The sequence below is a fragment of the Erythrolamprus reginae genome, chromosome 2, assembly GCF_031021105.1.
Source record: "Erythrolamprus reginae isolate rEryReg1 chromosome 2, rEryReg1.hap1, whole genome shotgun sequence".
Classification (NCBI taxonomy): Eukaryota; Metazoa; Chordata; class Lepidosauria; order Squamata; family Dipsadidae; genus Erythrolamprus; species Erythrolamprus reginae.
In genome coordinates, this window is record NC_091951.1 from 13,312,702 (window position 1) to 13,329,013 (window position 16,312).

At 43.6% G+C, this 16,312-nt stretch overlaps 1 protein-coding gene across 1 annotated transcript in view; it reads right to left on the reverse strand.

Moving 5' to 3' along the window:
* Positions 1-8,600: 8,600 nt before the first annotated feature.
* LOC139159762 (major histocompatibility complex class I-related gene protein-like) overlaps positions 8,601-16,312 on the reverse strand; it is a 35,500-nt gene continuing 27,788 nt past the window's right edge. Inside the window, exons 5-6 of the mRNA XM_070737135.1 lie at positions 10,922-11,011; positions 8,601-9,201 (exon numbers count right to left, since the gene is read on the reverse strand). Of these exons, the coding sequence (XP_070593236.1) occupies positions 9,152-9,201; positions 10,922-11,011 (140 nt within the window). The 3' untranslated portion in view covers positions 8,601-9,151. The remainder of the gene's footprint in view (positions 9,202-10,921; positions 11,012-16,312) is intronic.

Consider the following 16,312-nt stretch of genomic DNA (forward strand, 5'->3'; position numbering starts at 1 on the left):
GAGCTAGCCGGCGATTGGTCAAGCTCAACCAGTAAGAAAAAAATTAAAAGGCCCGCGTTCCCGTGACACCTCTGATTGCTAGGCAGACAATCGGAGCAAAACTTGTGAGAACTGCTGGGAAAAGGAAGCGAAAGTATCGTCGGAGTCACGCATTTCAAGAACATCTCATTCCAGGAATTATTTGTCAAGCGGGGGGAGAGGGGGGCAGAAGAAAAGCGGGGAAGGGGCTGTCAAATGAACGGAAGAGTTATCTGGGATGAGGGGGGGTTGTTAACCCTCTCAGACCCTACATAGCCTCTCGCAGCCTGGGATCCGGTGGCGATCAGAAACCCCCAAGTGATCTTCCCTCTGGATGAAAACCCTCAAAGGAAATTTGGGGGACCTTGAAGGGAGAAGGCGGGTCTTTCCACGGAAAAAGGTCGGGGATGCCAAACGCAGAACAATGCATTAATTCCCCTTTTTGCTTTTATTCCCCAACAAAGACCCGAATCTTTTGGAAACGTCAAAGCTCTTCATTTTCCCTCCAATTAACTAAGATTTGGTGGGTTTGGTGGTTGTATGCCGCCCCGAGTCTTCGGAGAGGGGCGGCATACAAATCTAATAAATTATTATTATTATTATTATTATTATTATTATTATTATCATCACTATCGCTATCGCTATCGCTATCACTATCACTATCACTATCACTATCACTATCACTATTATTATTATTATTATTATTATTATTATTATCGGACTAAAAACAATAAATCCCTCTTCAGGCTATGATCATTGTTATTATGATGGTCACATTTAGTCCATACAGAATTTACAGATGTTTAACAGATTACTAGAGTTGGAAGGGACCTTGTAGGTCATCTAGTCCAAACCCCCCCCCCCAGTCCCACTCAAGCATTTTAGACAATTGGCAGTCCAGTCTCTTCTTGAAAGCCTCCAATGATGAAGCTCCCACTTTCCACTGGTTGATCGCTTTTACTGTCAGAAAGTGTGTGCCGGCCAGCTGATTTTTGGCTCACACAGGGGCTTTGGGAGGGCATTTCTGACTTCCAGAGAACCTATGGGGGAGATGGGGGACAGTGTTTTTACCCTCCCCCTGGCTCCAGGGAAGCCTTTGGAGCCTGGGGAGGGTGAAACATGAGCCCACTGGGCCCATCAAAAGTTGGGAAACAGACTGTTTCCAGCCTCCAGAAAGCCTCTGGAGGGACAAGCTTTTTTTGCATTGAATTATGGGTGTGGGCACTCACGAGTGGGAAATAGCACGGGAACATGCTCTTTCGGCACCGTAGCAAAAAAAGGTTCACCATTAAGGGCCTATCCCCTCAGACGAGTGGAGGAAGTGTACCCCCTCTCAACTCGCAAAGCATTCCTGATCTGCTCTCCAGTTGCCATAGGCAGGGAGATGGGGAATCGAACCTCGCAGCTGCATCGAGCAACTTGCACTTCAGTCAAAACAAAGCACATTCCAATGGGCAATATCAAGGTCATCTCCAGGGTGACCTACAGTGGCTGGAGGGAGTGATTTCTAAAACCCTTGAAATTGCTTCCTTGGGGAGTGTGGCAGATGACACGCCTTGGGAGGAGAGGGGGAAATAGAGTCTGTTGTAGTTAGCTCTGGCCCAGCTCCTGCCCCAAGGACTGTGGATATGGGGGAGACATTCACATGCTGCAGGCCTGTTTTGCCCCCGGTGGAATCTGCTGATGAAGGCTCCTCTGACCAAGAAGACATGAGTGACAGGGAGGAGGAGAGTGTGGCAGACAGCTCAGAAGGAGATCAATTATCTAGCTCCTCCTTGGATTCAGAACAAGAGTTAATGATACAGCCACGCATGAGGAGAGCGATGCATAGGCAACAACAACTGAGAGATTGTTATCAAAGAAAATGAGGCCACCTGTGGTTGGGTGGGGCTGTGGTAATTAGTGAGGCTGCTATAAAGAGCAGCCTGTGGGTTTGGCCTTTGTGTGCTGATTTTTCCCCACTTTGAAACTAAACCAGAGCAAAGTGTGTTTCACTTTGTGAAAGAAGAAGGACTGTGAATTGCCTCACAGCTGCAAGCTAAGTATCGCAGAACTGATAAGGGACTTGTACAAATTGCCAGTTTGTTTGGAGACGAGTGCTCTTTACTATACCAAAAGAGTTTAAGTGAATTTTCATTATAAAGAACATTGTTTTGAATTTTCAAACGTGTGTGTGTCTGAAATTTGTACCTGTGAATTTTTGGGAGGAGTTTACCAGAGAGCCCGACAGAACACCCTCCATCTTGTATTTAGGGAAATCCCACCCCACCTGATCCCTCTCTTGAATCTGCTGCTTCAGTTCCTTCGCTGGGCTGATCTTTGCTGATCCCTCAGCCTGGACGGATTCCTCGTCTTGGTTCCCTCTCAGACTGCCCCTGCCTGTTTTTCCCCCCTCCTCTTTGCAGCATGAGTGGACTCTCCATCACAAGGAGACAGGAAGGGACTCCTCCCGGAAGATGGCGTGTTGAACTGTCAGGGATTCTTTTTCTGCTGCTGATGAACAGCTACTTTTGCCACCAAGCTGATTATTTGGTCGCTTTGCTCTTGGATTTATGAAGAAGAGATAAGGAAGGACCCAAGCGGAGTTTCAGATGATCATGAACTGAAGGAGAAGCGGGAGGGGGTGCGTGTTACAGGTGTTATGCCTACCTTCTGTGCACCTCTATCTATCATGTAGTTGTTTCTTGTGTCACATTGCCACTCTAGGATTCAGCTCTATTATTCACGTGATTGTTTCCTGTTGTATTACTTGAAAGGAAAATGGTTTCTGCACAGTTATGGCTGATACCTCGTCTTACGAACTTAATTGGTTCCAGGACAAGGTTCGTAAGGTGAAAAGTTCGTAAGATGAAACAATGTTTCCCATAGGAATCAATGGAAAAGCCAATAATGCGTGCAAGCCCATTAGGAGAATCCAAAATATTAAGGCTTTTTTAAAAAAGCGGTGGCCAGACAAAGCTGAGGCGAACAGAGTGGGGGGAGGGAGTCCCAATGAAGCAAGGTGAAAAGAGCCTCTCTTGAGCTCCATGAATCCCTGCCTCCCATTTTTGTCCCCCCCACTCTGCTCATCTCCCCCACACCTTTCTCCTCCCTTGAGCTCCATGAGTCTTTTCTTCCTGTTTTTGTGCCCCCTACTCTGCCCAGCAGAGCGCCCGTTTTTGCGATCCTGGGATTCCCCTCCTGGGATTTCCCTACAGCATTGCAAAAACACGGAAGTCAGGAGGTGGGGTTTCCCATAGAGGGGAGCCTCAGGGGATCCCAGGATCGCAAAAACCTGCGCTTGGCTTGCAATGAAAGTCCGGAGGCGGGGCATCTCAGTGGCGGCGGCAGGTTCATAAGGTGAAAAAAGTTCGTAAGAAGAGGCAAAAAAATTCCTAACCCTGGGTTCGTATCTCGAAAAGTTCATATGATGAGGGGTTCGTATCACAAGGTACCACTGTAGTATGCTTATACTGTATACTCTACATGAAACAGTGGGGTGTCGATGCCCACGAAGAGCCATCTGAACATCTCATCTCTTGCCACCTTTTCCCTTCAGATGCTCGTCATTCATAAACACGCCTGGGTTTTAATTGCACTGTTTGCACTTTTTGGAGCCTTACATTTTACAGTCGTTTGATTTATGACTAGTTGACTTCTACTTTATAATCCCTTGCTAGACTTTTATAAACTTGAGTGACATCGGGAGGGGCCCTCTTGTCCTTCACCTAGAAGGGCTAGGGAGACGATGTGTAGGGGAAAGACTGGCAGCAAAGAGGGAGGGTGGGAGACAGGCAAGCCGGCAGTCAGGCAAGCATACAGACTGAGGGACAGACGGATGGGTTCCCACCAGCAGAAAAAATGGCTTGAGCCTCTCACATCTTGAAAGGGACTCTTGGAAGGGACTCACCGACGCACGTGTGCTGCAGAGCGACCACCTCCAACACCAGGAGCCACAGGGACCCGACCGCCGAGCCATCCTCTATCCCGAAACCTCCACCTGCGCTGCACTCTCCTGAAAAGCCCCAGACAAAGAATGAGGCGCTCGGGGAGATCAATTAGCGCAATGATCCAGAGCGAGGCGGCAATCAGCCGAGCTCAACCAGTAGTAGAAACCCCCCCCCCCCATCCCCATGTCGTTTCAGGTTGCTAGGCAGACAACCGACCATAACTTCTGAGAAAAGCTGGAAAAGGGAAGTCAAAAGTTTCGTCGTGTCAGGCATCCAAGAACATCTCGTTCCAGGAATTCTTCGTCGTTGGGGGGAGGGGCAAATCGGCGTGGGTTTAAAAGGGGGGAGAGTTATTCTGGACGCAAGCGGGGGGTCCGTCCCTTTCAGACCCCACACAGCCCCTGGCAGCCTGGGATGACGTGGAGATCAGAAACCCTCAAAGGAGCTTTGGGGAAATTTCAAAGCGAGGACGCGTCTTTCCTTGGGAAAAAATCGAGGGATGCCAAGCGCAGAACGATGCATTAATTTCCTTTTTGCTTTTATTCCCCAGCAAAGACCTGAATCTTCAGGAAGCTTCATAGCTGGTCAGTTTCCCTGCAATTAACTGAGGTTGGTTTTAGTGGCTCTTCTGGGAATCCTTGGACTGAAAATAATAAATTCCTCTTCGGGTTATGATCGTTGTTATTATGATGGCCAAATGATAAATAATTGATGGGCCTTTTACAACTCCTGTGATGAGTAAAGAAGGAGGAAGAGGCAATGGTTTTTTTCAGGGCTTGAATGGAATACTGCTGTGATCAGCCTTCCTTTGAGCCATGTACAGAGTGAGAATAGGGCCATGCTTGTGGGGAAGAGGAGGGATTTTCTGCCTCCCTTTCATCCATTTGTCCAATCACACTTGGCCAATAAAGAATTCAATTCCATTCCATTCCGTTCCATTCCGTTCCATTCCATTCCATTCTTTCTATTCTATTCTATTCTATTCTATTCTATTCTACTCTACTCTACTCTACTCTACTCAATTCTACTCTACTCTACTCTACCGATGAAGAAGACCAAAGCCATTAAGGGGACCCTCCAATTGCTGGTGATCTCATTTTCTCTAATAATAGGGTAGAGTTATTGGGGGGAAGAGGAAGGAAGAGGAAAGGAGATAGGGGAAAAGGGAGGAGGGAAAGAGGGAGAGAACACAAACCTCTCCAAAGGATACTTCATGTTAAGTGTAGAGTATCAGTCACTAATGGAAAAGCTATTTCAACTCTTTCAAAACTCTCCATGCATTTGGGACACTGGAGTTCCTGTGATAATTTCCCCAAAGTGCGCAAAGAGATCCTTCATTTGGGAAATAATACACTGAGGTTCCTAAAACGGGAGAATTTGGGGAGTGCTTTTCGACACAGGTAGAAGGGATGTTTAATCCGAACAGAACAGAATAACAACATTGGAAGATATCTTGTAGGTCATCTTATCCAACTGCCTGCTCAAACAGGAAACCCCCAAACCATTTCTGACAGATAGTTGTCCAGGGGGGTTGAAACTGCAGGAACCTTGGGTGAGACTGATGATGTCATACTGGAATTCAACATCACAAACACAAGAATGAGAAGATAATGATTTTTTAAAAATAGAACAGAGATTTTTTAAAAAGAGCAGATTTCAATAAACTCATGTCATACTAGAATTCAACATCACAAACACAAGCAATAGAATATAATGAGACCAGAGATTTTTTTTTAAAGACCTGATTTTAAATTCAGAGAGAACTTAGGAAATATTATTATTATTTATTGGATTTGTATGCCGCCCCTCTCTGCAGACTCGGGGCGGCTAACAACAGTGGTAAAACAACATGAACAATCCAATTAATAAAAACAACTAAAAAAACCCTTATTATAAAAAACCAAACATACACACAAACATACCATGCATAACTTGTAGTAGCCTAGGGGAAAAGGATAACTTAACTCCCCCATGCCTGGCAACAAAGGTGGGTCTTAAGTAATTTGCGAAAGACAAGGAGGGTGGGAGCCGTTCTAATCACTGAGGGGATGGTTGGTTCCAGAGGGCCAGGGCCGCCACAGAGAAGGCTCTTCCCCTGGGGCCCGCCAAACGATATTGTTTGGTCGACGGGACCCGGAGAAGGCCAACTCTGTGGGACCTTTCGGCCGCTGGGATTCGTGCGGTAGAAGGCGGTTCCGGATGTATTCTGGCCCATATTCCTTGGATGAAAACCCTAAAGGGAAAAACAACCCAAGAATCTTGGGAAACCCAGAAAAATATTATCATAAAAGCCCAGGCCATCACAATACCAATGAGAAAGAAAGACAAGAAATCCAAGAAAAAAACAGCATGGCTGCATAAAGATCTTTCTGACAAATTGAAAGGCAAAAAGATCAAATATAAAAAATGGAAAGAGGGCCCCATAACTAAGGCAGAGTATCAGCAGATAGCCTGAATCTGCAAAGACGAAGTCAGAAAAACAAAGGCTCAGAATGAAGAAAGACTTGTAACAAAAGTCAAAGATAATAAAGTTTCTTCCAACTATAAATAACAAGGGAAAAACCAAGGAAACAGTCCACTAAAGAGCAAAGACAGCAAAGAAGTAACAGGCAACAGAGAGAAAGCAGAGCTGCTTAATCCATTCTTTGCATTAGTCTTCATGGAAAAAGTAACTATAGCCCAACCTTCAAAAAACACAATTGTGAAAGACAGACTAGAAATAAAAGTCAAAATGAGCAACAAAAAAAAGAAAGAAAACACTTGTCAGAAAAGCTTCAAAAGTTTAACCTAACCCTACTTACCTTCTGCTCCGGCTTTCTCACACTACTAATCAGAGCATAAAAAACTTTCACCAGACCAATCCTTGACTACAGCTCATCTGTCTGGAACCCACACTGCATTTCTGACATAAATACTCTAGAAAAACTCCAGAGATACTTTACTAGAAGAGCCCTCCACTCCTCCACTCGCAACAGAATACCCTACACAACTAGACTTACTATTATAGGTTTAGAAAGCTTAGAAGTACGTTGCCTTAAACATGACCTAAGCATAGCCCAGAAATCATCTGCTACAATGTCCTTCCTGTCAATGTCTCCCCTTCGCTTAAGGGGAGGGGGGTGTCAGCTTCAACCACAACAACACACGAGCACACAACAGATACAAACTTAAAGTAAATTGCTCTTAAACTTGACTGCAGGAAATATGACTTTAGTAATCAAGTACTTGATGCATGGAACTCATTACCAGACTCTGTAGTATCATCTCCTAACCCACAAACCTTAACCTTTAGACTATCTACTGTTGACCTCTCCCGATTCCTAAGAGGTCAGTAAGGGGCGTGCATAGGTGCACCAAAGTGCCTTCCATCCCCTGTCCTAATTTTTCTCTTTTACTAGTATCACATATATAAATATTATTATATCTCTGTATACCACCAATACATACTTGACAAAACAAACAAACAATAAATAAATAAATTGTTGGGACCTTATGAACTACTGTTCTAAAAGAGCTGGCAGATGGCATCTCAGAACCAATGTACCACATCTTTTAAAAAAATCCTGGAGCACTGGGGAACTACCAGAGGACTGGAAAAGAGGTTCCCATTTTCAAAAAAGGGGAAAAAAAACTTGTCAGAGTAAAGATTTAAGAACTGACCAGCCGCTATGATCATATAATGGTGGTCATGAGTCACCAAGACAATTGGGGCTGTTACCACTTTAAGAGTGTAGTATAAGAGAAGCTCTGTTGGGGCATACCTCTCTCTCTGTGTGTGCCCCCATGCTGTAATTGCTAAGTACTGTAGTTGTTGATTGATTGCCTGATTTTGCCTAGATAAATGTATGTATATATTATTTATAGATAAGCTACTATTTAAAGACAAACCTGTATATACTGTATTTGCTCCTGGGTTGTCTCAAATTAGTCACACTGAAAAAAACAGATCCAGAAAACTACAGACCAATCAAAACCTGGGAAGATATTGGAAAAGCTAATTTTTTAAAAAATAGATCTACCAACATCTAGAAAGTAAAGTAATAACTAGCAGCTAATATGGGTTTGTTAAAGCAGATCATGCCAAGCCAATCTTATTTCATTCTAGTAGACCAGCTAAATACTGTGGACATAATATACTTAGACTTCAGCAAGACATTCGATAAAGTAGACTATAATCAACTTCGTGGTAAGCTAGAAACAGTGGGATAGGTAGTATTACCACCAGATGGATTCATAACTGGCTAACAAAACATATTCAATGAGTCATCCTTGATGGGTCTATGTCCATATGGAGGGAAGTAAGTAGTCGGTTACTACAAGCATCTGTCTTAGGCCCAGTATGCTTCAATATCTTCGTAAATGACTTAGATGAGGGAATAGGAGGGGAATTTACCAAATTTATGGATGATCCAAATAACTACTAATCTTTGTGAGCTGTCACCATTTTTATTTATGTTCTGCCTGACTCTAAATTTCTAGAAATATAGAAATTTATATAAATACAGTATAGAAGACAAATTTATTGTATTGTTTCAAAATTTTTGAGCTTACTGGAAAAGAATGGGGGTGGGGGGGGGGGAGACACATTTTTACCCTGTTTTTCCTTCAAAATACTAAACCGGAAAAAAAGAGAACACTTTTTTAAATCAAAACTTTCTAATACATATTTTTATTGGATTTCTTAACACACAAGCTTTAAACTTCAATGTTGTTTCTAGATCCCTCCCTCCAAACTATCCTTAAAGAATATTCTTTTTCTTTTATAAACATCCTTTTAACATACAGAGTTTTTATTTAAAATGGTACATCATTTTCTTTAACTTTCTCTCAATACAGATACTCTCAAATACATTTTCATTAGCTTTTGCCTACTTTAAGAATTACTTAAGTATTATATATAGGTAAAATAATACATTTTGAAATTTTGAGTTAAACCTTTCAGCTGCACCTAACAAGCAGAGGGAAAAAAATGCATCCTGATTCCGGTTAACTCATTAAGTTTAAATCACTCCTTCCAGCTTATCTTCATGGAATAAAATCTTTTTCTTCTCTGGAAGTTTTATCAAAGATTTATAGGCCTTTCTTTTTATCACGAGGTCCTCAACCTTTTGAACGTCGTTAAAGAAAAAGCCTCAAATTTGTCCTTTTTCTTGATGCTCCACTTTCAGTTGTGTTGAGAGGTTTGCATTTGAACCATAGCAGGGTCATGTAGAAGTGGATCCTTGTACTCTACCCCAGCTACAACTGTGTCTTCCTGGAAAAGCAAGGAAGGAAAATAGAGTGGTCAGTTTCTTAGCTGGAGGGAAAGAGATAAACTCAGCTTTTTCTGACTCCAAATCCTACCTTCCATCACATACAAACTAAAACACAAACACATCCAAAGAGTTTGGGCCAAGTAAGAGGCATAGTGTTGGAAATTAACCAACAATTGGATCAGTTGAAACAAAGATATTTTATTTTAAAAGAGAAAAAGAAACAGTTTGGAAAGTGCCATTGGATCTTTCAGCCTGACCTCAAATTGAGCCAAAAGCCACACTTAGAATTAAAAAAAAACATTACATCTCTATCTCAATACCCCACCATGTCCCTCCTATTGGATACAGTTACCGATAACAACTACTCTGTAACGCCGAAGAATCAGAGAAGGCTCTTCCCCTGGGTCCCGCCAAACGACATTGTTTGGTTGCCGGGACCCGGAGAAGGCCCACTCGCTGGGATTCGTGTGGCAGAACGCGGTCCCGGAGATAGATGTGAGCCATGTACCATGTACAGTGCATTCTGTGCATTTGCAGAGTCTCAAATGGGACCTTATGATGTCCTGGGTGAATGGGTGGAGCCTCTCACAGCCACTGCGACCAGTTCATCCAAACCGGATAGAACTGGCCGAATACCATCATTGCTCTGATCCCAGTTCTGAATTGGAGCTAACATGTAAAGATCACAAATCATCCACTGCCTTGTAGATTTAAAGCTTAGTCAAAGCTATCGTCCCCCAAAGTATAAGATAGAAACATAAAAACATAGAAGACTGACGGCAGAAAAAGACCTCATGGTCCATCTAGTCTGCCCTTATATTATTTCCTGTATTTTATCTTACAATGGATATATGTTTATCCCAAGCATGTTTAAATTCAGTTACTGTGGATTTACCAACCACATCTGCTGGAAGTTTGTTCCAAGGATCTACTACTCTTTCAGTAAAATAATATTTTCTCACGTTGCTTTTGATCTTTCCCCCAACTAACTTCAGATTGTGTCCCCTTGTTCTTGTGTTCACTTTCCTATTAAAAACACTTCCCTCCTGAACCTTATTTAACCCTTTAACATATTTAAATGTTTCGATCATGTCCCCCCTTTTCCTTCTGTCCTCCAGACTATACAGATGGAGTTCATTAAGTCTTTCCTGATACGTTTTATGCTTAAGACCTTCCACCATTCTTGTAGCCCGTCTTTGGACCCGTTCAATTTTGTCAATATCTTTTTGTAGGTGAGGTCTCCAGAACTGAACACAGTATTCCAAATGTGGTCTCACCATGCTCTGTATATGGGGATCACAATCTCCCTCTTCCTGCTTGTTATACCTCTAGCTATGCAGCCAAGCATCCTACTTGCTTTTCCTACTGCCCGACCACACTGCTCACCCATTTTGAGACTGTCAGAAATCACCACCCCTAAATCCTTCTCTTCTGAAGTTTTTGCTAACACAGAACTGCCAATACAATACTCAGATTGAGGATTCCTTTTCCCCAAGTGCATTATTTTACATTTTGGAAACATTAAACTGCAGTTTCCATTGCTTTGACCATTTATCTAGTAGAGCTAAATCATTTACCATATTACAGACCCCTCCAGGAATATGACCTGCAAGGTCCCTTCCAATTCTAATAATAAATAAATGAAGAAGAAGCTTCCCAAAGGGACTCAGGAGGATTTCTCCATCTTTCTTCAGTCACCCCCCCCCAAAGAATACTTACTCAAGAATATCAAACTTCCAATAATCACACATGTCACGACAAGTCCAGCCACAATGCAGCCAATGGTGAAGCCCATGTTGGATTCTAGAACTGAATTGGGAGAAAGAGCAGAAAATTGAAGGAGAACCCTGAACAACCATCCCAATTAGAGGAGAGACTTTGTTCTGCCAAATGGATGGAAATTCCTCAAATTAAAAAGTATAAGGGGTGCCTCTTCATGTCCCTCTCTCACTGGAGCATGAAGACACCCTGCTGACCATTGTTTCAATAAATCCTTGATCATCAAATAATGTGTACACTTCTTTCTTAAAGCAGAAATTTGCTATTTGCAGGGACAGAGGCTAAAAGAGGATCTAAGGGGATTTCATCAGGATTGGACAACTGACGGAATTTGTTGCTTCTTTTACATCGCTGGAAATCAGTTCTATGGACTGTTTCCTGCAGGCCCACTGTTCTGTTGGGCTCTCTGGTAGAATCCTCCCAAAAATTCACAGGTACAAATTTCAGACACACACACGTTTGAAAATTCAAAACAATGTTCCTTAAAATGAAAATTCACTTAAACCAAGCCCTCTTTTGGTATAGCAAAGATCACTTGTCTCCAAACAAACTGGTAATTTGTACAAGTCCCTTATCAGTCCTGTGATACTTAGCTTGCAGCTGTGAGGCAATTCACAGTCCTTCTTCTTTCACAAAGTGAAACACACTTTGCTCTGGTTTAGATTCAAAGCAGGGAAAAATCAGCACACAAAAAGTCAAAGTCAGTAAGGCAGTCATGAAACACAATGATCAGATAATCCTCCACAATGACCAAACCCACAGGCTGCTATTTATAGCACCCTCACTAATTACCACAGCCCCACCCAACCACAGGTGGCCTCATTTTCTTTGATAATAATCTCTCGGTTGTTGTTGCCTATGCATCGCTCTCCGCATGTGTGGCTGTATCATTAACTCTTGTTCCGAATCCAAAGAGGAGCTAGATAATTGATCTCCTTCTGAGCTGTCTGCCACACTGTCCTCCTCCCTGTCACTCATGTCTTCTTGGTCAGAGGAGCCTTCATCATCAGATTCCACCGGGGGCAAAACAGGCCTGCAGCATGTGGATGTCTCCCCCACACCCACAGTCCTTGGGGCAGGAGCTGGGCCAGAATTAACCACAACACCCACCAACCTCATATATGGGGAAACCCAATAAATGAGAACGCGGCTTCACATCTGGACACAGTTGTGGTCAGATTTCTGAGTCTGACTGAACACAGGTAAGAGTCTATCTTAGGACTTACCTTGTGGCAAAGTCTTTGTATATTACTGCCCTTTTTGAATCTGCAGATTCTTGCCTATCCTCCCTATTTAGGGTGACCCCTTCTGAATAAAGTAGAAACGGTGGAACCCTTGCAGGGTAGAGCTGAGGATTTTGTTCAATTTCTTGCAGATAAAGTCACTCAGATTCAGAATGATCTGGACTCAAATTGGGCAATTCAGATCAAGGCGACAGGATCAGGTCTTAGTCCTGTTATTTGGGAAGAGTTTGATCTGGTAACCAATGTTCCCTCTAATTTTTTTTCGGGGTGGGCAGAAAAGTATAGTGTCTGAGCGGCAGTCCCCTTGGGACTGGGCGGCATAGAAGTATAAATAAATAAATAAATAAATAAATAAATAAATAAATAAATAAATAAATAAATGAATGAATGAATGAATAAATAAAATAAATCCCTTCTTTTTTATTAAAAGAAATTAATAATAAAACAAAACAAAACTCTATTACTATTAAAACTAAAACAACCAGCAAATCCAAAAAGATAACTATTAATAAAAACAGGTGAGGGCTGGGGTTTTTTTCTCTGTTATTATTTAAGTGCTTTTACCATATGCTTTAAATCAAGAGTCACTTCTTTTTCTGTTTCTCTCTCTTTCCTATCATTCTCTGCCTCAATCATTTTCTCATTTCTCTTTCCCCCCCTTTTTCTCTATCATTTCTCTCTCACTCTCTCTTCCTTCCACTCCTCTCTCTCTCTTGCTTTCTTCCTCTCTCTCACTCTCTCTCACTCTCTTCCTTCCTCTCTCCTCTCTCACTCTTTCTTTCTTGCTCTCTCTCACTCTGTCTCTTCCTTCCTATCTTCTCTCTCTCTCTTTCTCTCTCTCTCCCTTCCTTTCGTTCCTTCTCTTTTCCTTCCACTTTTTTCTCTTTGTCTCTCTCTTTTCCTTCCTTCCCCTCTTCCCCTCCCTCTCTGTCACTTTCTCCCTCTCTCCCTTTATATTTATCTCTTCCTTCCTTCCTCTCTTCCTCCCTTTCTCTCTCCCTCTCATTCACTTTTCTCTCCCTTCCTTCCCTCCCTCCCTCCTTCTTGAAGTAGACCCAGAGGCAGGGTTCAAGCAATCGGTACTTTTATTCAGCTCAGAGAACAAGTGACAGCTCAGCAAGGCAAAGTGACAATTCAGCGAGTACCGACTGACTCTGCTTGGAGAAACCGCTCCTTTTATACATTTGCGGTTCCCGCCAAAGCTAGAGCCGGCCGCGTCTGAGCCAATCAGGAGCGACTTCCTGCTTCGGCTCAGACAGCGCTGGAAAGAGGAACAAACTATTTACAGGAATTACAAGGTAGCCATTTCAGGATACAACACCCCTCCCCTCATAGTTGGACACATCCATCACGAAAGCCATGTGACAAAGTCGTCCAATCAGTGGGGCCTCCGAGGAGCTCGCGCTGACCTGCGCAGTTCAATTTCTTCTTCGCCACCAACTGTGGAGGATGGCTCGCCGCTGTTCTCCCGGCGCGGTGGACTTGGTCTGGCGGGCCCAACGAAGGCTTCGGAGGACGAGGATGGCTCGGCGTCGCTGGATGGTTCCCCCTGGCCCGATAAGTCTCTTTGCATATTTGTTAACTCGGGCAATGTGCTAAAGTCTGTTGAAGGGGGAGAGTCCATGTCAGCGGTTTGTGTCAATTGATTTTCTGTTCGCTTCCGAATGTGGTCTATGTGTCGTTTCCACAAACGACCATCCTCTAGTTTTACAATATAAGTCTTTGGTGCATTTTGCTTAACAACAATTCCTTTCATCCAGTTTACATTTCCATCAAAACCTTTTACATATACATTTTGTCCCAAATACATTTCTCTTTCAGGTTTTACACACATTTGGTTATTATTAACACAGAACCTTGGGTTTAACCTGTCTAGTGGTGACCTCAATTTCCTTCCCATCAATAACTCTGCAGGGCTTACATGTGTGTGCGAGTTAGGGGTAATGTGTTGGGTAAGTAGGAATTGGTCCAAGTTTTGTTGTACATCCCCAGGGCCTGACCTGCGCAATGCCTCCTTTGCCACCCGTACGTAACGTTCAGCCAATCCGTTAGCCCAGGGCGAATAAGGCGAGATGAGGGCATGCCTGACCCCTAGGCCATCTAGGAACAATTCGAATTGCCTGGCTGTTAGCTGTGGCCCATTGTCGGACACTAAGATATCTGGGCAACCATGGGATGCAAACAGTCTACTCAATACCTTGATGGTGGCACTTGTGGTTATGTTGTTCATTGCTATTATTTCCACCCATTTGGAGAAAGCATCAACCACTATTAAAAAAAACTGGGACCCCACTGGGCCAGCAAAATCAATGTGGATTCTAGACCAAGGACCAGCAGGCTGTTCCCATTCAGCCGGAGTTGTTTTGGGGGGACTAGGCCGTGACTCTTGGCACGGTTCACACTTTGAAACCCAACTTTCAATATCAGCATCCAGCCCTGGCCACCATAAATGCCCCCTTGCCAGGCTCTTCATCCTGACAATCCCAGGATGACCCACATGTAACATTTTGAGTACCTTTTCCCTTAGGCTTCTGGGGATGATCACTCTATCCCCCCACAGCAGACAACCCTTTACATAAGATAACTCAAGTCTTTTGTTTTTAAAATCACACAATTCAGGTTTCACAACATCATTTTGCCATCCCTTTAGAACACAGTTCACCACTTGTTTAAGGGTTTGATCTTGCTGCGTGTGTGCAGCTACCTCTTTGGCCGTGGTTAGTGGGTTATCCTCGAGTTCTATCATTAACACATCTGTGGAAGGAACAGGGTCTTCCACTAAGTCTGTTATGGGGCACCTGCTGAGGCCGTCTGCGTGATTGATTTCCTTCCCCCCCTTGTGGGTGAGCTCATACTGGTACCCTGAGAGGAAAAGAGCCCATCTGATTAGTCTTGGAGACATAAAAGGTGGAGTGGGCTTGTTGGGGGCTAGCAGACCCAGTAGGGGCTTGTGGTCAGTGACTAGTTCAAAACTTCTTCCAAAAATATAATTGTGAAACTTCTTTACCCCTGCCACTAAAGCTAGAGCCTCCTTGTCTAACTGGCTATAATTCCTCTCTGTGCTGGTCATGGTTCTTGAGAAAAATGCTATTGGGGCCTCTGTCCTATTAGGTAGAACGTGAGCTAGGACTCCTCCTATGCCGTACGGCGAAGCGTCGCACGTGAGCCTAATTGGTAGTGAAGCACTATATTGGACTACTACACTTTTAGAAGTTAATAAGTTCTTTATTTGAGAAAAAGCTTCACGTTCAGTTTTCCCCCATGTCCAGCGGGCTTCCTTCTGGAGTAAACGATGGAGAGGCTCTGCTACTGTTGCCTTCTGCTTTAAAAAAACGGAATAAAAATTAAGGAGGCCTAAAAATGCCTGCAGCTCATTCTTATCTCGTGGTTCTGGGGCTTCTCTAATCGCTCTCAGCTTTTCTGTTGTGGGGTGGATACCTTCTTTATCTATTTTATATCCTAGGAATTCTATACTGTTGGTTCCCCAGACACATTTATCAGGCTTGATTCTTAACCCTTTGTCCTGTAACCTCTTAAGTACTTCCCTTATTCTTTTGTTTACTTGTTCCTGGTTTTTCCCTGCAATTAAGATGTCATCAAAGTATGGAATGGCCCCATTTACCCCTGACAATAGGCGTTCCATAATGCTCTGGAATATTCCTGGGGCTATGCTTACCCCAAACTGTAACCTCGTGCATTTGAAAGCCCCCCTGTGCGTTACAATTGTTTGTGCGTTTGCTGTTTGTTCGTCGACCGGAAGTTGCTGGTAAGCTTGCGCCAGGTCGATCTTTGCGAACCTTTTCCCCTCCCCCAGGGAGTGTAGAAGTTGTTGCACAACCGGGATGGGGTAGGGGTGGTGTTGGAGTGCCTTATTCAGGGTCGATTTGTAATCAGCGCAAACTCTTAAGGATCCATCTGGCTTCAGAGGTGTAACTATGGGAGTTTCCCATGGCCCTTGTTCCACAGGGACCAAAATACCTTGGCTAATGAGTTTGTCCAGCTGTATGTCTAGTTTGGGGAGAAGCGGAAGGGGGACCCTGCGAGGTTTTAGTCTGATCGGTGGGACCTTGGGGTCAATAGAGAATGA